The 18,807-nt window shown below is 43.4% G+C and overlaps 9 protein-coding genes and 1 non-coding gene across 10 annotated transcripts; 8 read left to right on the top strand and 2 right to left on the bottom strand.

Annotated features, from left to right (window-relative positions):
• Window positions 1-718: 718 nt before the first annotated feature.
• Window positions 719-4,036, top strand: PUMCH_003295 (uncharacterized protein; the record flags this gene model as incomplete). Its single annotated transcript, XM_063022268.1, has 1 exon — window positions 719-4,036. The coding sequence occupies one exon, from the start codon at window positions 719-721 to the stop codon at window positions 4,034-4,036; it is 3,318 nt and encodes a 1,105-aa protein (XP_062878338.1).
• Window positions 4,037-4,422: 386 nt separating this feature from the next.
• PUMCH_003294 (uncharacterized protein) lies at window positions 4,423-7,227 on the top strand (the record flags this gene model as incomplete). The annotated part of the gene is made up of 1 exon (XM_063022267.1): window positions 4,423-7,227. The coding sequence occupies one exon, from the start codon at window positions 4,423-4,425 to the stop codon at window positions 7,225-7,227; it is 2,805 nt and encodes a 934-aa protein (XP_062878337.1).
• A 116-nt stretch (window positions 7,228-7,343) lies between these two features.
• PUMCH_003293 (uncharacterized protein) lies at window positions 7,344-8,282 on the bottom strand (the record flags this gene model as incomplete). Its single annotated transcript, XM_063022266.1, has 1 exon — window positions 7,344-8,282. One exon carries the CDS (start codon window positions 8,280-8,282, stop codon window positions 7,344-7,346), a length of 939 nt encoding a protein of 312 aa, XP_062878336.1.
• Window positions 8,283-8,732: 450 nt separating this feature from the next.
• On the top strand, window positions 8,733-9,452 carry PUMCH_003292 (uncharacterized protein; the record flags this gene model as incomplete). Its single annotated transcript, XM_063022265.1, has 1 exon — window positions 8,733-9,452. One exon carries the CDS (start codon window positions 8,733-8,735, stop codon window positions 9,450-9,452), a length of 720 nt encoding a protein of 239 aa, XP_062878335.1.
• Window positions 9,453-9,795: 343 nt separating this feature from the next.
• Window positions 9,796-10,611, top strand: PUMCH_003291 (uncharacterized protein; the record flags this gene model as incomplete). The annotated part of the gene is made up of 1 exon (XM_063022264.1): window positions 9,796-10,611. The coding sequence occupies one exon, from the start codon at window positions 9,796-9,798 to the stop codon at window positions 10,609-10,611; it is 816 nt and encodes a 271-aa protein (XP_062878334.1).
• A 366-nt stretch (window positions 10,612-10,977) lies between these two features.
• On the top strand, window positions 10,978-11,694 carry PUMCH_003290 (uncharacterized protein; the record flags this gene model as incomplete). The annotated part of the gene is made up of 1 exon (XM_063022263.1): window positions 10,978-11,694. One exon carries the CDS (start codon window positions 10,978-10,980, stop codon window positions 11,692-11,694), a length of 717 nt encoding a protein of 238 aa, XP_062878333.1.
• Window positions 11,695-13,871: 2,177 nt separating this feature from the next.
• PUMCH_003289 (uncharacterized protein) lies at window positions 13,872-15,095 on the top strand (the record flags this gene model as incomplete). Its single annotated transcript, XM_063022262.1, has 1 exon — window positions 13,872-15,095. One exon carries the CDS (start codon window positions 13,872-13,874, stop codon window positions 15,093-15,095), a length of 1,224 nt encoding a protein of 407 aa, XP_062878332.1.
• A 216-nt stretch (window positions 15,096-15,311) lies between these two features.
• PUMCH_003288 lies at window positions 15,312-15,385 on the bottom strand. The gene has a single exon. It is a non-coding gene; the product is annotated as a tRNA-Val (tRNA).
• A 769-nt stretch (window positions 15,386-16,154) lies between these two features.
• PUMCH_003287 (uncharacterized protein) lies at window positions 16,155-17,051 on the top strand (the record flags this gene model as incomplete). Its single annotated transcript, XM_063022261.1, has 1 exon — window positions 16,155-17,051. One exon carries the CDS (start codon window positions 16,155-16,157, stop codon window positions 17,049-17,051), a length of 897 nt encoding a protein of 298 aa, XP_062878331.1.
• A 330-nt stretch (window positions 17,052-17,381) lies between these two features.
• On the top strand, window positions 17,382-18,668 carry PUMCH_003286 (uncharacterized protein; the record flags this gene model as incomplete). Its single annotated transcript, XM_063022260.1, has 1 exon — window positions 17,382-18,668. The coding sequence occupies one exon, from the start codon at window positions 17,382-17,384 to the stop codon at window positions 18,666-18,668; it is 1,287 nt and encodes a 428-aa protein (XP_062878330.1).
• Window positions 18,669-18,807: the final 139 nt, after the last annotated feature.

The raw sequence follows: 18,807 nt of genomic DNA, 5'->3' as shown, positions 1-18,807 counted from the left end.
TCACATATGTCATGTCATCATATTCACCTGAAGGGCAACTGGTCTTTCCGAAAGCAAAATCAAAGTCTCAATTATCTGCCTGATATCCCTCAATCGTTCGAATTCTAATTTTTGTGTGTCAAGTTTATTTAAAGAAGGACTTTTGTACAGATTTCCCAATATTAGTACCTGTTTTTTTGCTTCATAGAGGCACCATAGAACTGAAGCTAACTCTTCATTGCAGAAAATGACCTGTCTTCTTATCTCGAAGTAAACATTCAGAGCTTGCTTGATCAAATTAATGCCTTACTCTCTTAGTTACCTTGAATTGGGATTCATAGTGATACTGAGCGACTGTGGATCTTTATCATGGTCTTTGGGTGAGGGGAGACATAAGTACTGATACTTACCGAATTAAAGGAGCTACAGGTGGCAATGGCAAGGCTGCATTGGAATTAATACTGTGACAATTGTTGTTGAGAAACTCATTTCTCGTTTAAGCGAGAAAGCCAATATAAAGAGCTATTACATTTGAAAGCATACCTAGTCCAATTTCAATAATCGAGCAAAAGGCCGGTGAACGATTAAAAGAAAATTGATAAGAGCCTTATATAATTTCAAAAATATAAATGTCTCTGATTTCTCTTCTCGCTGATGAATGTTCTTCCCCAGATGCATACCATCAGTCCCATATACCGTATATTTACATTAACTTATCACTACCAATCCCAATTATCCAATGCCCCCGAAGTCGGCTCGCACCGACCTACAATACCGGACGGTTCGACTAGCGACATTTGTAGATGGGGCTCTTATAGGAAACTCTAAATCCCTGAGAAAATGGCGCCATCGCACCCTCGATGCCAACCACATGGCCGACTCAGGATTCTATTATACACCCACAAGAGCAACTTTAGATCAAGTGACTTGCTTTTGGTGTGGTAAGAGAGAAAATAACTATGGAGATATCGATTCGATTTGTGAGCTACATCATCAGAATCACCCCCTATGCCCATACTCCAGGATCACAATGTGGCTCGAAAGATTCTTGAAAGAAGGTGACAAGACAAAGTTTTGGCCCAGCGTAGCTCAGAAAGCTGGCAGTGCTTTTGCAGATCCATTCTCCAGCGAATCGATCGAACTACGAGTGAGCACCTTCAAGACTTTGTGGAAATTGGACTCAAGTCCGAATTCGAATGTCACCAGTCGTCAATTAGCAGAAGCGGGCTTCTACTACTCCCCAGTCGAAACAGATGATGACCGAGTCATTTGTATGTACTGTGACTGTCCCCTCCTGGATTGGAGTGTTGATGATGATCCAATGAACGAGCACATTAAGAATAGATTCGAGTATTGTTACTTCCTAGAGAAATATCAAGAGCAGAGAAATGCGCATAATACAAAAGACGCGGTGCTCACACAAAAAACCAGCACAGCACTGGAGAAGACATCCTCCATTCTCCCGACCGAGACCACAACATCACTGAAAGGTGATGAGCCTGTCAAGGACGCTTTTGACTTTTCAATAGAAGAATTGCAAGACCATGAGCGTGGTACCATTTTCGAGGGCAAGGATTTTCTACCTAAGCGCTTTAGTCGTCGACTGAAGCAAGATCAACGAAAAACAGAATTGCTGCGGCAACCCAAAAAGAGCATGCGTTCAGAATCACCAGAAAGAACTTCATTCCTGTGGAAAAAATCAACAGAGCTGCGGCTAACTGTTCAAGAGGAGATTGAGCATTCGAAAGCAAAACCCGAAGATAATCTCGGCACTATTTCTGAGAGTCTGAAATCAGTGTTTACTTCTAACAGTCAAAAGAGCTATGAAGAGTCTGCATCAGAGAATACATCTGAACATGATTCACCTGAAAAGCTCGATTCGGACCCATCTTTTCATATAAATGACTCTCACTCAAGTATTCCTGAGAAGCGAAACAATTCAATTGTCAAGCCTCTGACACCTGCTTCAAAAAAACGGAAAACTCAGGTGTCCAAAAAAAGAGTGTCTCAATTTGATGACGATGATGATTTCGGTATGACAGAAAACGATCTAGAGCGAATTCTCAATTCGCCTAAAAAGGCCAAAAAAGTTAAAGTAGTACAAAAGAAAGAAGCACCCTCACCTTCTGGCTCCCTTTATGATAACTCCAACCAGAACTTGGGTGATTACGAAGAGGATAATCTCTCGTTTCTAGAAACAAACATCAAGCCTTCGCAGTTATTGCAAGGGCAAGCAGAAAAAATCACTCTAACACCTCTGAAGGTTTTCAAGCCGAAAGCATTGGAGAATGCAGCACAAACCCAATCCAGAATCTTGCCTTCAGACGAAAGTTTGGTGGAGGTGCAAGCCCCTACTGAGGCAACTCAAGAACAAAATGAACCTTCTGTTCAAGAGATTGACAGTAAAGGGCCACAGGAGATTAGTATAATTGGTCCCGATTCGAGTGAAAAGCACCCTACAGAAAAGGATAATTCGGCCACGCCAATAATTTCTCCGCCTTCTGATCACAAAACACCCTGCGCTAAATTATCGCCAGAAAATAATCTCGAAATTCAATCACCCCCTCGCAACATTCCAGCAATTAAATTGGTGGCGAGAGAGAGTTTGGGAAAGGAGTTGAGTGCTGGAGAGCATACCTCAAATGGAAGAAGTATGAAAGAAACTAGCATGTCTGAGGCCAAATCTCAACCAAGAGAGGAGTCGAAAACTCCAGAACTAGAAGACGCCACCACTACGAGCGGACTGCAACTCAATGAAGAGGAAGAAGTATTCAACATTGACAGTATAATCCTTGAAAACTCACCATTGAAATTGGCAAATGGACCACGACTCAGTGAGAAGATCGAAATGTTGAAACTCAAAACACCAGCAGAGGATGCAAGTGCCGGTTCAACCTCGATGCAAAAACTTCATGGTGAAACCTCGTTAAATAATGATTCACAGCAGAATCTCAATTCACAAAAAACAGATGATCTCAGCATCATCAAAGACACAGAGGAGGATATGGGAGAAAAACTTGCTATATCACCATCCTCTTATCGAGACTACCAGAATGACTTGCAAGAAATGGATTTTGAATTCGTTGACGAGCATTCTATAGGTAAAACTACTACCCCCTCCAAAGAATTGGTCCAATCAGAAAACCTGACTGCGCTGACCCCAAAAATTGCAGGAGCTAGCTCAGAAATGAAGAAGAGTGTTGATTCTGCAAGTGATACTGGCCTCAAAATACAACTTGACGTCGAGAGGTCTGATGCACCGGTATCTGAGACGGTTAGCGTGGTTGCAGGAGACCCTATTCAAAGAGATAGCAGTGCCCATGGTGACCAAATTGAAGCAACGGAAAAACTCGAAACGAGCTACAATACAAAGAAATGTGCGCCTGAGGCACCATTGGACGGCAATTTGCTACATAATTCGGAGAATTTTGCTCGAAAAAGATCCATTCACCTCGAAGATGTGGATAAAGTGCAATCGATGATCAAAAAAGCAAATGAGTCTGAAGATGAAAAAGCAGCGCTAGCGAAGTCTTGGAGCCCTGAATCGAATGCTAAAGAGAAATCTCCGTCGCCGCCAAGTCGACACATTTACCAAAACAACGAAATGGCGGACCTTGCCGCCCAAAATCACACCAAATCAGAAGCAAGCTTCTCAAGACTTTCGTTTGACAATGTGGAGGCAAGTACACCTCACAAAGGAGAGTCTACAACTGCCAGCGCAATAGAGACATCCAAAAGTGCAAGGCCTCCATTCCCACACATAAACTTGGAATTTGCCAAGTCACAAATTAGATTACTAGAGGAGGCAATTGAACGCATGAGCGAGCTTTCCGCAACTAAATTCAAGCTACACAACGATGCTGACGGCTATTTAACCGAGTTTATAGCCGCCATGCCAGAGAAAGAGGAGAGCATGTCAATTCAGGACTGGATCTTAGAAAATTCATTGACATGCGAGCAGACTGTCAAAGCAATATCTGCTCTGATTATCGATACATATCTCAAAGATTTCGATAAATTGATTGCATATTCGGAGGAGATGGCCACTATTGATTAGCTAGAATACATATCGATCGGCAATAGAATTAACTCTGAAATTTCTCATTTTCTTGTTTTAAATTATTTCGTTTCGATTGAATTTATTAGAATGCGCAATTACTTCTTCGGTTTTCGGAGCTCTCGTATCACCAACGCCGACTCCAATCCTGCTGCATACAGTGCCATAGATAGCGGCTCCACACCAACAATAAAACTCCCAATTCATATCTGCCCCGCCGGAGTGAGACCGCCAGCGATCAACCGATTAATATAGTGTTCCAATCGAACGACCCGCCAAGACCAATTTGGGCTGTTTTATTACCATTCCGCGTCGCAATTGGACATTCGTTGGTCGAAACACGTACCGCCAATAGATTCTGATCCCGCCCACTGGCCGCCCTCGCCATGTCATTCTGGCCATTTTCAAACTCATATAGCGCCAACAGCAGTCTCCAGAAGTTCTTGGACTCAATTGTCGATGCGTCGCTGATCACCGTCGACCAGCTTATGGATGACAGAAATCTCCAGCAGGAGTTTTTGGAGGAGCTCAAGACCCTCGCATCCAAACAAAAGCAAAAGAACACTTTTCTGTTTGTCCAGCTGTTGCAGAACGAAGCACAGAACAAGTCGCTACATTCGGGAGCCAACTCAGATACCTTATCTGTGGGAAGCTGCAGCACAGACGCCAATGGAGGCGGCAGTACACTATTGAAGAGCGCGCGCGAGGAGAAACTTCTAGAGTTGCTTTTGCAGCCGCATATTTTGAACGGATTCTTGGACTACATTGTGTTCAGTGTACATTACTTCCATGAGCTCTCGCTCAAGGAAAGTGCCGCAGGCGATGACGTAGAATCAGACTCTTCCGTAGACGAACCGCTCGCAGATGAACCCCCTGTAACTCTGAATGACACGACGATAGATGGCGGTGAGCCCAAAGAGGAGCGTACTCGCCGATTTATCCAGTGCTCGGCAGAAGTTCTCTCAGCCGACTTGTGGGTCATCTCCAATCGTATTATCGAGACACCTTCGTTAATGGGCAAGTTGTGGCTGGTTTTGTCAATGCCGGATCTACAGGAGAACCTGCCATCGGTAGCATATCTCATCCAGATACTCGACCATTTCATGGAAACCAATAGCATTGAGTTGCTTAATTTTATCAGAAAGCAAGACGACTTGGTTGATACTTTCTTGGGTTTAGTGGAAATCCCTCTCATCATGGACTTTTTCCTAAAAATAATCCAGACGGATAAGGCCGATTCTCCATCAGGAATCTTGGAGGTGTTATCACGCCAGCAATTGATTCCCAAGGTCATTGATATCTTAAAACCCGACATATCCCTGTTCGAAAGCGAGGGATCGGTGTTTGCTCCAACCACCACAGTCCTTTTTCGCCAAACTGCAACGACGGAGTTTGTCAAAGCATTGGTCACGGTGTCATCGAACGCTACTTTGGCCGTTGATCTCGAAACAAACATCGGGCCCAATCAACTTATCAGGGAACTCGCGTCTCCTCCGATAATTCAATCAATGTTAGACGATATAATGTTCTTTCGAGTGCCTTCACCGACAAATTCTGACATCACATACAGCAACAAGCATGGAATTGCAAACTGTGTGGCCATTCTTATCGAGCTTATAAGAAAAAACAATTCTGACTACGACTTGAACTGTGGTACGTATAGCAGTCAATTGCAGAGTAATGTTGACGGCACAGGAGAAATCAATGTTCAGGTGATGTTCCATTGGCTCAAAGATTTCGAACAAAATCCACCCGGTGTGAGAGATCCAATCTTCCTTGGGGACTTGTTGGAAATATTTTCGAAGAATCTCGATGGCCTTGTTCAATTGATGGAGATAGAGGCAGATCTACAACCTGCCGGCGAGGCCGGAACTCCAATTCTTGGAATCACAAAATTCAAAATCTCGGAGCTTGTAGCCGAACTACTCCATTGCTCCAACATGATTCTTCTCAATTCCCGCAAAATTGCATATCTCATATGTGTCAGGGATGAGATGCGTGCTCTCCAAGCAAAAAGTATAAATGCTGCTTTAAGTGAGAGTATAGACTCTGGCTTTGCTGACACTTTACTAAAAGGTACAGACATTTCAGATGTAACCAGTGGTTTGGATGATGTATCTCTAGTGGAAGCTGACACTGATAGACCGAAAAGAGTGCCTTCGAAACGGTCACTCCACGCTCTCTCGGGATCTGCCAATGACGATCAATTGTGTCGAGATATATTAGAAAGTCTTGAATATGAAGACTCGGACGATGACGAACCTGCCGTTTCGAATGAGAACCCGTTCGTTAGTGAACAACGCGAAGAGTCGTTCAAGTTTGATCCATGTGTCGGTGACTTTTTCAAGATGAAACTTATTGACTCTGGCATGCTCCTCTCAATTGTCAGCAAGTTCGTCAAATACCCATGGCATAACTTTTTTCACAATGTGGTGTTCGACCTCATCCAACAAATTTTCAATGGAAAATTGAACTCCTACAATTCATTTCTTATTGTCGAACTTTTCAAGGCTAGTAAATGTCATATAACCGAAACAATTGTCTCAGCCTTTCGGACGCAGCTCGAGCCAAGACCAGGATATATGGGACACCTCATACTTGTCAGTGAAGAAGTCGTGAAGTTCACAACTCTATACAAGCCAGCCTTGATCTCACCCATAATTGTGGAAGCTGTCGGCACCGATGACTGGGAATGGTTTGTATCCGAAATCTTGCTCAAGACGAGGGAATTGTACAACGTGATTCTCGGCACTGACCCTGAATATTCAGAATTCGATGACGAAGATGGCAATAGAGATGACGAAAATTATGGATTTGAAACCTCGACAGTAGGATACATGGATATGGATAATTATCCCCAAAAAGAGCACAAAACAGCCATTATCTTGGGCGATAGCCAGAATCACGATGAATTCGTAAAGCAAAAAGTCCCGGAATCAAAAGAAGAAGATTTTGATCTAGCCATTGATGATAAAACCGCCTTCTCAGATATACCCGCAGTTTCTATCGAAAACATGTCCCCCAAGATGGAATTTGCCAATGATGACATTCTCTACGAGGATTTCGAGGAAAACAACATATCAGACTTTCATGAGGAGAAGGAAATCCTTGACAACCTTCTGGGATCAAGTTCATCCGAAGATGACGAGGACAGTAATCAGCTCAGGCGGATGCCAAAACATCATAGTTAAAGTTCTAGTATCTAGAACTCTTACGAATGACGACCACAGCACATTTCAATAAATACAATTTTTGTACATAATTACAACTTTGTGAAGAATATTCTAGCTCAATCTTTCTATCAGATCTATTTCTTCTTTCTAGTATAGATGACCTTTCCATTAGGAAGCTCAACTCTCTCGCCCTTTGGCGCCAGTTTTTTCTTCAGAGATTTTTTGCTCTCGGATTCGCCTGGTGTTTCAACCAGTTTCTTGTTTGAGTTGACAAAGGTGACTGTAGTATCAATGGTGTAACCAGTGATCTTGCCCACAGTCAAATTCCACAACCCGACCGGTAGTCTGTAAAAGTAAGACAGACGGAAGCCTGGGTTGACGTCGATATCGTTCTCATCTAATAAATTCAAGATCTGGTTCCCGTCTGCGTCGCGCTCAATCAAAGAGATGTCACCAACTGCAGACACAATGAACTCCAGTCCCCCAGGTCCTTGCACCTTACGAGCCGAACCATCAGATGGAGGAATATAGGAGCCGCCCCAAGCTTGCAACTTGATTTGCTCTTTCAACTCAACGACCCTGCGGTAGTCCTGCTTCCTATTGATTCTCAACGAGACAAATTGAAACGAGCTTACAAGCACATACAAGACGATTACGGTGAAAATCAAGCCGGGCCTGAATCTAGAATAATAGTAACCGGTACCCTTCCACTTTGGGAAACCTTTTTTGAGAAAGAAGTCATATCTCTGTTTCAAAGAATTGTCTCTAAGAATATTTCCGACCAACGAGAGCCTCTGAAAACGCTCCTCCGCCTTCTTTCTCTGCGACCGTGATTTCTTGCTGAATTTATCAGGATGCAATGCCCGCGACAACTTCTTGTAGGCCTTGTTGATTTCAGCTACGGAAGATCTGTGTGCTTTTTCAAGCTGAAGCCACGAATAGAAGGTGGCCTCCGAGCCAAGATCGCTCTTAATTTTGTCATTGAGGGAGAAGATCTCATAGTCCTCAGGTGTCCAGTTGGCTGCCACATACGTGAAAAGCACGAGTAGAAACACCGGGAAGAAGAACCTCATCGCTGTAATAGTTACTACTGGAAGCTACGGCTAATTTGGGGGAGACACCTACTACAGAAACGGGGAAAATAGCTGATTTATATTCAATTGACATTTCAATGTATTTTTATAATGTAAATCCATCAAATGTTTCAATTCGCATACCTTGAAGCTAATTTTGGATTGGCAATGCCAAGCCGGTGGTATTGGCTTTTGTCAATTGGTCCAACACAATCTAATGACGCGTACTCTCCGTACAAAAAAAAATAAGAAGAAAGAGTTTAATTTATTCACAAGTAATGCGATTAAATTTGATTAAATTTCTTCATTTCTTTCGCCAGACTCAACCTTAATCACGTTCCAACCACCACCGTTTTACCCCAGGTATTTATAAACAGGGAATACACGGCTAGTAGTGCACCCTTTGTCTGTTCTCTAAGTACCTTTTTCATTACAGCCACTTCCTCCACCATGGCCCTTTATCCACTTTCACGAGGCTTGCGAGCGGTATTTGTATGCAACATTCTCTCCAGCACATTGTGGTTTTGCTGCCTTGGCCGGTTTTTGCTTCTTCTACCGTTGGTGGGAAGACGGTTTCTTCCCGCTGCAATTGCCGATTTCTTCCATATTGTGGCCGTGTTGCCGCTAGTCACATTTTTCGTGGTGAATTTGATGGGCCGTGAAAACCACAAGAGCAGCGATTTCTGGGGCTTGTTCAACGCAGCTCGAATGGTCTGGATCTGCTACGGTGTCATCTACCCACATCCCAAAATCGCCAAACACACATCGTATCTGACGTTGATCTTGACTTGGTGCATACTGAATTTGATCGACAGTACCTACTATGCATTTAAGGTGAAAACCCATTCTTCGCCGATGTGGCTCTTCAGATTGCACCATCTCCATTTCTTCATCACAGCACCGGTTGCAATTGTGAGCGAGATGATTTTGATATTCTTGAGTGGAACCTACGAAAAACATCATGTCTACGAGTTGTTTTTGGATGGCTGCTTGATTGCGTACCTCCCCATTGCATTTTTCGCGTTCAAGCACCTCCTTGCCAGGAAAAAGGATAAATATGATGATTACCTAGAGAAGAGACGATTGGGCCGCAGCGGCGGAGTTGAACTTAGCGGAGCTCTGGGTTCTGTCCCGAACGAGCAGCCAGAGGCAGGGCAGCCAGAGACATGATTTGATCCGAGGCTCTTCTTGTGAGACATTACATTGTGTTCTCATTTGGGTGTCCGAATAGCTGCATAATGTTGCTGGCTTCTCGAGTAAAAACCCGCTTTTGCGTTTATCGCAAATCGGCTCTGAGGTTGCAATCGATACTCACAACAAAACACAGAACACATGTAACTACATTTGTATTTATACCACAAAAAATAAAATTGCATTTTCACGTAACCAAATTTCGAAATACCTTCGATTTTCACCTCCCAATCAATGATATCCCTTTTTGTTTTTTGCGCTTCTCGCATCGTCAGATCCGATCTGACCCCAGCTTTATCTTATCTTTTACATCTACAGGTCAATGCTGTACGAGATTGTATTTCTCTCAAGCGAATGGTTTTTCTGCTCCCAAGGGCCAGATCACTTTAAAGTACTAACTGAAATAATCAATAAAGGCTACTCGAAAGCCCGCGACCGGTTCGATATCGTTGCGTCTCCAAGGATCGAATGTCCATCTGAATTATTGAACAGTTTCCATGTCAAGGAAGACGGAGACTTCGTGTACGCATTACTATTGGGCAACAAGCAGATATGGAGTGAAATTGAGACCCAAACAGGATATCGTCGTAGGTTCAATGCAGACATTTCTCCTAAATCCCACTGCGAGGACTCTGATGTTCCACCAAAGATCTTGGAGTATTTTGGAGAATTAGAGCCCCAGAACGTAACTTACACATTTCTAAAACCAAACGAGCATATTGACGAGGAAGTGCAAAACCGTGTTTTCGCAGTCGCAGGGTATCAGATCCTGGAGCAACACTTAGTAGATCAAACGATAGAGATCCCAGGCGCCAAGTATTACGAATTGACAGGATTCTGTGCTTTCGGGAAGCGGATGGGTACAAAATATTTAGAGTATACTATAGAGCAGTTTTTTGCAGATCGAAGTTCTCCTATTGCCATTGACAAAAGAGCACCCCAGTTCTTTGTTTGTTGCGTAGTTATAGCTGAACATGACTTGGTTCCATACTACACAAAGGTGTGCAAGTTCACTCGTTCCAAAAAAGAAGATGTCTTGGTGACCAGCGCGGAAAACTTACAGGTGCTAGAGTCCACTCTCAAGTTTAAAAAGGATTTCCACGTCTCTTTTTTGTATCGTGAGGTTATACCTAGTTAGGTATTACCCAATCTAGCTATAGAATGAACAATCAACCCGCTGAGATGTAAAACTCACGGAAGACCTCAATATTATGCCCATAGCTAAATATTTTCAAAAAGTCCATGCATGATTGATATTCGTCAACTCACTGAAGGATTCAGACCTCATACCCATCTAGTGAACAGGAGCAGTGCCAAGACTCACACGCGATCCTCTCCAGCCACCCCTCAACCCCCTTATCGGAAAGAGTATGCCGAATTTCTTAATTGAAGGTTTGATCTGATTTCTGACAAATAGAGTTACGTTCTGTGATCCAAATGCCCGCAGGGTGCGAACCTATAAGCGCATACTGCCAATAATAAAGAGGATGAACTTTCCAACCAAATGAAGATCAACAATTTGCATAGAATAATGGGATTTGTAGAGCAACTTCTTGAGAGATTCAATGAAAAATTCCAAGCCTCGGTTTCGCATCCGTTGACCAATGAATTGTGCGATGGTACTTTGCCAGACCACATCTTATACACATATTTGGTCCAAGATCTCAAGTTTGTCGAAATTGGTTTGAGATTCTTCGGAAATGCTCTTGCCAGATGTGAAGTCCCTGCTGCTAGTGTGACATTAGGAAAGCAAATTGGTTTTATCAGCAACTTCGAATACTCGTACTTTGTCAACTGTATGAACCAGCTCCGTGAAGAGTCTGGAGAACAGCTTAACAGATATGTGCCTCTGATGTTGAAAGAGACACCTCCAGCACTTCCTGCTGTTCAAAAATATTTGGATGTATTGCACTACTTGGCTTGCGACTCGAGATCCTACGAGGAATTGATCACATTTTTGTACGTCCTGGAAAAGTGCTACCTAGGATGGGTTGTTCACAACACAAAGACAAAGGACTTGTCTCGTCTTCAATACAAACATAAAGAATGGGTTGATCTCCACTACGGTCCAGATTTTGAGGCCTGGGTGGAGTTCTTGAGAGGCGAGCTTGAGAGAGTGGCTGCTATTAGTGAGGATACCGAGAAGATCGCCCATTGGTTTGAGAAGACCATCGATCTTGAGATCGAGTTTTTTGATGCCTGTTATTTTTACAAAGGATAAGCTGATGTTCCTGTAGAACATACAAATTTTCTCTTGATGCACAGAAATGATCATAGACTATTCTAGGCCATTTGATATCTCCATTTGAAGTGAAGTATTCTACCGCATCAAAGCTATTAGATGAATAAATGAACTACTATTGAATTTTTTTTTAATGAAATTAGAGATAGGTCTCAACCTGATGCTAGACGTCAACCTATTAATACAAGCGCTAGATTCGTCTTTCCGCAAAGTCAAACACAACCCATTGCAAATCTTTGAACAAGTATTTATCAAAAAAAAAAAAAACCAATGTAATTATTTGAATTGATTCTGTGTATTCGAAAATTCATCGTTAGTAGTTTGGAAGTACTTTTTTTCTCCACAAGTCGCGGCTCAGAAGCGAAAAATTTCACCTTCAACCCTCCCAATGATCACAAAATACTTCACGAAGGTCACGGCTAGATTCGATCCGTTCACGGCCACTGCTAAGCCAGCCCGTCTATTCATCGCAAGAATTCCTACTCTACTGAAATCAGGATGTCAGGTGGACTGCAAGCTCCTCAACAACTCTACTGAGAAACCAATCATTAAAGTTGTCTTCAAGGACAAAAAGACCATGGAGCTCGACCCTACGGACAAAACTTTCGATGATATGCGTGCCTACTTCGATACACACTCCAGAAAACTAGCGCTTCAGGACGCTATCAGCTCTTAGATAGAGAAACTTGTATATATTAGATGGACCACGGAGCGTAAGTACGGTCTGTTGTATGATGGGCCATCCACATCAGCTTAAAGTATGTTGAGATTTTCTGAACTATGCTCCTCGAGACCTCTTTTCAGAGCATGTTCAGGCCACTGGCCAGCTTTACTTTAAGTAGATAATAAAGATATCAAAATGGGGGTATGGCGTAGACTAATAAGTGCTGAATTAAGCGTATTTCAAACTGTTTCAGAGATGAGATCTACTATATTCCTAGGACTGGAGATCTTTTGTATTGTAGTCAGTCATTCAATCGTATAGACATGTTCAAGTTTAAGAAGTCTGAGCAAATTCTTACCGAATCCTAAAGAAAAGTTGACCAGAAAAACTTGTGCCTAATTAACTCCTATTTCTCAGGTAAATGTCTCCATAGCCACATGCCATCACTCAGCTCGTATATTTCTGGCCCGCATACTCATGCCACGAACAGAATAGATCAAAAGAACAATAACCCTGAGAACTATACGAGATCCATACCGATAACCCCGCGAAAGCCTCGTGGCGCGTTGAATAATTCTCCAATGTCTGACCACAACTCAAGGTAACTCCCCGGATGCACATCGCCAAATTAGGTCCACTCCTCATTCCGGCATTAGTACCATATGAGAACTTTTGTACCCCGTCATGACAAAAAAAGGTGTCCTTATTGGCTGTTCGCTTTGAAGCCCAGGCCTGGCAGTCGCGCCCAAAAACCGTTATTTCCCGCCTTGATCAGGCCAGTGGAAGTGGGATGACATGAGGGAAATGAACTCCACACCAACAAACCTTCTGACAGCACCCAATTAAACTTTTCCCCCAGTCATTTCGTTTTGATCCCAACTATTTGTGCCAATTCCTGTACGTCAGCTGTCATCTGCTAGTACATTGCCAGCATCCGAGCTGCATTTTTCCGGTGGAAGCCATCTATACCCACCATACATTCTTCAGGGCTTGCATTGGAACCAATTCAGATACAATTATTGGGAATTCAGACACAATTATTGGAAACCCCTCCAACGAATTAAACCTGGGGCCACAATTTCTTCATCTAACCCCAGACAAAATATGATGGAAAGTACGCCCCGCACTCTCGATTCTAGCCAGATTCTTATTATTATTGGTGATGTATTGGTTCTGGCGGCAAATTACGGAGCTCTCATCAGGCCACAACGAGCAGAGTCAGCAAGAAACGGCGAGCGCACATAAGCAGCCGTGCGCAAAGAAGTATTTGTATGCACAATATCTGCTTTGTATACCGAAAATACTGTAGGAAGACTAAAGAACTACGTATAGACAGGCCCACGCAATTTCCTCGGATTTTGCAACCGATTCCGCCCATCAATAACACCCCCCATGGATGACTGAAGGACCTGAGGCACCCGTGTTTCCACAGCCCCAGGTTGGAGAGTATAAATAGGAAGCCAGCCGCCGCTCCAATTGCATACGGACCGTGATGAGATTCAACAATAACCTCTCTAAGACCTTCAAATCATTAACCAGGTCATTCTCCCTTACTAGATCCAACATGGCCACTGCTCCTCAAGTCTACACTATCAAAGAGCTCACCGATGCTCAAAAGAACTACATCAAGGCCTCTGTGCCTGTGTTGGAGCTGTCTGGACTTGACTTGACCAAGCAATTCTACAACTACATGCTTGACAACTACGACGAAGTGAAGCCATTCTTCAATGCTTCCAACCAGGTGACATTCAAGCAGCCAAAGGTTTTGGCCTTTGCCTTGCTTAACTACGCCAAGAACATCGACGACTTGACTCCATTGCACGACTTCGTTGAACAGATCGTCGTGAAGCACGTCGGTTTGCAAGTGAAGGCCGAGCACTACCCTATTGTCGGTAACTCCCTTATTACCACCATCAAGAACCTCTTGGGCCCAGAAGTCGCCACCGAGGAGTTTGTTGATGCTTGGGTGACCGCTTACGGAAACTTGGCTCAGATCTTGATTGATGCCGAGCATTCCTTGTACCAAAAGCAGCCATGGCAAGGATTCAGAGAGTTCACTGTCACCAAGTTGGTGGACGAGTGCGCTGACGTTAAGTCCGTTTACTTCACCCCTAAGGATGGTGGTAAGATCGGCATGCCATTGTCTGGTCAATACTTGGGTTTCAGATTTATCACTGAGGACTCTGACATTCAGAAGTCCAGAGAGTACTCTATCTCTGACATTCCACACAACAACGAATACAGAATCTCCGTCAGAAAGGTCGGCGATGGTGTCGTTTCTTCTCACATCCACGAGAAGTTGAAGACTGGTGACACCATTCTTGTCGCTCCTCCTGCCGGTAGATTGATTTACCAAGAGACCGACAAGGACATGGTCATCTTTGCTGGAGGTATTGGTATCACACCTTTGGTTTCCATCATCGAGAAGGGTTTGGCTGACAACAAGAGCGTTACTCTTCTTAACTCCAACAGAGGCGAGTCCCACCGTCCATTTGGTGAGTGGATGTCTGAGTTGAAGCTGAAGTACCCTAAGTTCACCGTCCAGGAGTACATTGAGACCAAATTGACACCTCAAGACATCTCCAACTTGGAGCTTGCAAACAAGGAAGTTTACTTGCTTGGTCCAAGCAGCTACATGAACTTCGTCAGAGAGGAGTTGGCAAAGAACTCCGTCCAAAAGGTTCACTCCGAGTACTTTGGCCCAACTGAGGTTTAAAAAAATAGACTGAGGTCTAATAATATAGAACGGCGTAGATATGGCTGTTTATTTATATAATTAAATTATTATGATGTTTACGAATCTCAAAAGTTTGTAACTGAAACAATGAACAAATACAATTACTTCCAACGCAATCAACGAGTCGGAGTGATCTATAAAGAACTCTCAAACAAGTTCAGCACAAGCGACATTCAAAAAAAACATAAAAAAGAATGATTTCGCCCAGGATCGAACTGGGGACGTTCTGCGTGTTAAGCAGATGCCATGACCAACTAGACCACGAAACCACTTCTTGTGGAATGAAAGTTTACAGATTAACAAGACGTCAAAAATCAACCTTAAGTATTATCTTTAACTTCCAAAGATCATATCTTGATTTGTTTTTTGCACCTAGCAATTCAGCGATAAGCTTCCTTCAGTCTTGAGTACTCCCAAATTGGTAAATTTGAATGAGTTCGAAAACTGAGTGCTAAATTTGGTGTGAGATTCGAAAGACAACTACTTACATCGCCATGCTGAGGCTCGATGAGAATACTTCTATTAAAAGAAGTTATGTTGAAGTGTAACAAAGAGGGAATATTCCTTCAGCAGATCTCCCGACTCAGGTAAGTTCTGCTTCGCTGAAGTGGTGTAACGAGCAAATTGGCATCAGAAAATAACTTCAACAAAAAAATATTGCTCGTTCGTCTCCCCATTCTTGGAATGCGGAGCTGCCTCATAAGGTGTCTAGCAACGTTAAGCTATAGTTGGTATGTAGTCAATCAAAACAAACAGAAAGTCCAGAGCCTTGGCATACTGTCTACAAGCAATTCAAAAGATATTTAAAGATTTTAACCACTAGAATTGTTCTTAACTCGAGTCGTGTTAGGCCTACCTGCCCCGTTGGCTATCTAGAGAAATGATCTTCATCTTCCTGCAGCTAGGCTATGGATTTGCAACCAATGTTTACACTTCTTTCCTACCCTAATAATGAAGAAAAACATTAAGGATAAAGCACGAGAGGTATAAAAGGTCACAATGTCCTGAAAATTTTCAAATAAATCCATCACACTAAATATGAAGTTTTCTTTCGCTACCTCTTCTCTTGCTCTTGTCTCTCTCGCTATCGCTGGTACTGAGTCTGTCGTCTTCACCGTGAAGAAGGTAGACGGGACTCCTCAGGGCTACCTCAACCTTCACTCTTCTGATCGTAGAGACACCAGTTATTTTGTTACTGGAAACCAACCTCAACGTTTCAACTATGAGAACGGTGTAGTCTCTATCCAAAAGGATGGCCAAGTTGCTAAAATGGGCGCTGAATCCAAGTTGTTGGCCATTGGCACCCAGGTTTCGCCAAAAACATATTCTTTGGTTGGCGACACTCTCGCTGATGACAAGTTCTGGCTCTGCTCTGACTCTACAGTAGCACACTCTTCCAAGAACCAGAAGTTCCTCTACACCACCAGCCACGAGGATGCTAAAAAGCCTCATGACAAGTGTGACTTGGTTCAAATCCACAAAGTCATTTGTGAGTTATCTCCAGACTGCCAGGCTTCTTTAGCTCAGAAGTGGAGCAACTCGACTGTGACTAGTACCATTACGAACTTTGTCACCTATTGTCCAGAGCCAACTGTGGTGACCCTCACCACATGTGTCACTGATGTATGCTACCCACAACCTGTTACTGTGACTGCTGCCACTACCATCAGTTGTGAGCAATGTCTTGTTCCTGCTACTGTTGCCCCAGCTCCTACCGCAGGCAAGGCTAGTGCTTCCGGAAAGGCGCCAGCTGCAGCACAATCTCCTGCCGCATCTTCAGTTCCAGCCGGCATTATTTCTTCGGGCCAGCTTTCGGGCTCTAAGCCTACTGCTGCCGCCAACGCTCCATCTACAATTGCCATGACAGCCGGTGCTGCTAAGAACGTTATTGGCTCCATGGGTGCCGTTGGTCTTGGTGCTTTGTTGTTGTTGTAGATGACAAACGTCGGGTTAGAATTTTTTGTTTTGATTCTAGACTGTGAGATTTGTATTTTTGACAAATTGTACATATCATTCAAATAGAATCTTTTGGTTTTCAATAAGCCACTACTTACTCTCGATCAAGAGAGCACATACAAGTAAAAAAAAAGATATCACGAGTCATCAATTTCTTGAATGTTTAGCCTTGGTTCTATGATTTTTTCTTTAATTTTCCCCTTGTTTCCTTTGTTCTGTATAGAGGCTTTATCAGATAGAGGTGAGTCAAGAATCCGCTATCTATGCACCAATATATGTACCCCTGAATACCACTTCTGACTCTCCCATATGTGTCCAACCAAAGAAATTTTACCCAACCAATTCTTCTCTGCCCCCTCGAAAGAGGAATTGAAGAAAACGTACGTCGGCAAACATGTGGCGGAATTGCCCACTCCTTCTTTGTTGATTGATCGCCCGGTTTTTGCAGCCAATTGCCTGAGAATGCTTGAAAATGCCGCAAAGTTGAAAGTAGACTTTCGTTGTCATATCAAGACACACAAAACTGTCGAGGGCACTTTGCTCGAATTGGGATATGGTTTGGATGGAAATCCTCACAACGCTACCTCGAAGATAGTCGTATCTACGTTGGCCGAAGCTTGGGCTACACTTCCTCTCATCCAGGACAAGAAAATCGATAATGTTTTGTACGGATTACCCGTTGCCAAACTGAGATTGGGTGAGCTTTACGAATTTTCCAAAGTGGTGCCAACTTTGATAGTCATGACCGATTCCGTCGAGCAGATTGATGCAATGGTGGAATTTAGTAGACTGCAATCGATTAAATGGAACATTTTTATCAAAGTCGATGTGGGAACTGCAAGAGCTGGTCGCGTGTATGATAGCTCTGAGTTGAAACTGCTTATTGAGCACGCTCTTAGCGCTGATGTCAGGGAGCACATCAGTATTTATGGATTGTACGGACATTGTGGTCATTCATACAAGGCACGCGACAAGGCTGCCGCACAAGAGTGCTTTGTGGAAGAGGTAAAGAAGACTAGCTATGCTTTGAAAGTGATCCGCGAAATAGATCTGAAACTCCGTCCTGTCGTCTCCGTCGGTGCCACTCCAACTGCGCATTTTGCCAGTGAGATTGACTCCACTCAAACTCTTCAATCGATTCTTGGTGAAGACTCTTGTGAAAATCTCGAGTTGCACGCGGGAAACTATGCTTGTTGTGACTTGCAACAAGTTGGCACTGGGTTGGTTGCTGAGGAAAATACTTCTCTTTTTGTTTTGGCTGAAATTTTGTCTTCATACCCTCAAAGAAACAATTTCGTTCCTGGTGAACAGCTTATCAATGCCGGATGCATTGCTCTCGGAAGAGAGCCAGGACCCTTTCCGGGCTTTGGAAAAATCGTGGATCCTCTAAAGTATGGCCAGTGGATTGTCAAATCGGTCAGTCAAGAGCACGGGATTTTGTCTCCAGAGCAAGAGGATTGCAGTTTCATCCCCTATGGAACGAAAGTCAAGATCTTGCCCCAGCACGCATGTATCACAGCTGCGGCTCATGGATGGTACTTTGCTGTAGAAAATGATATTGTTGTTGATATTTGGGTTCCCACAAAATTCTGGTAGAGTCAATCGCACATGGATGACGATCCGCTAGAAGGGTATCTGCAGCCAATTCTACAGTGCAATATCGATCGTTGTATTGACGCTCGGCCAATTGCAAAGATAAAAACTCAAAGTCTAAATATTCAGTAAACTTCAATTA

The sequence above is a fragment of the Australozyma saopauloensis genome, chromosome 4 (genome assembly GCF_035610405.1).
Source record: "Australozyma saopauloensis chromosome 4, complete sequence".
Taxonomy (NCBI): domain Eukaryota; kingdom Fungi; phylum Ascomycota; class Pichiomycetes; order Serinales; family Metschnikowiaceae; genus Australozyma; species Australozyma saopauloensis.
This window is presented reverse-complemented; position numbering and strand designations above follow the sequence as displayed.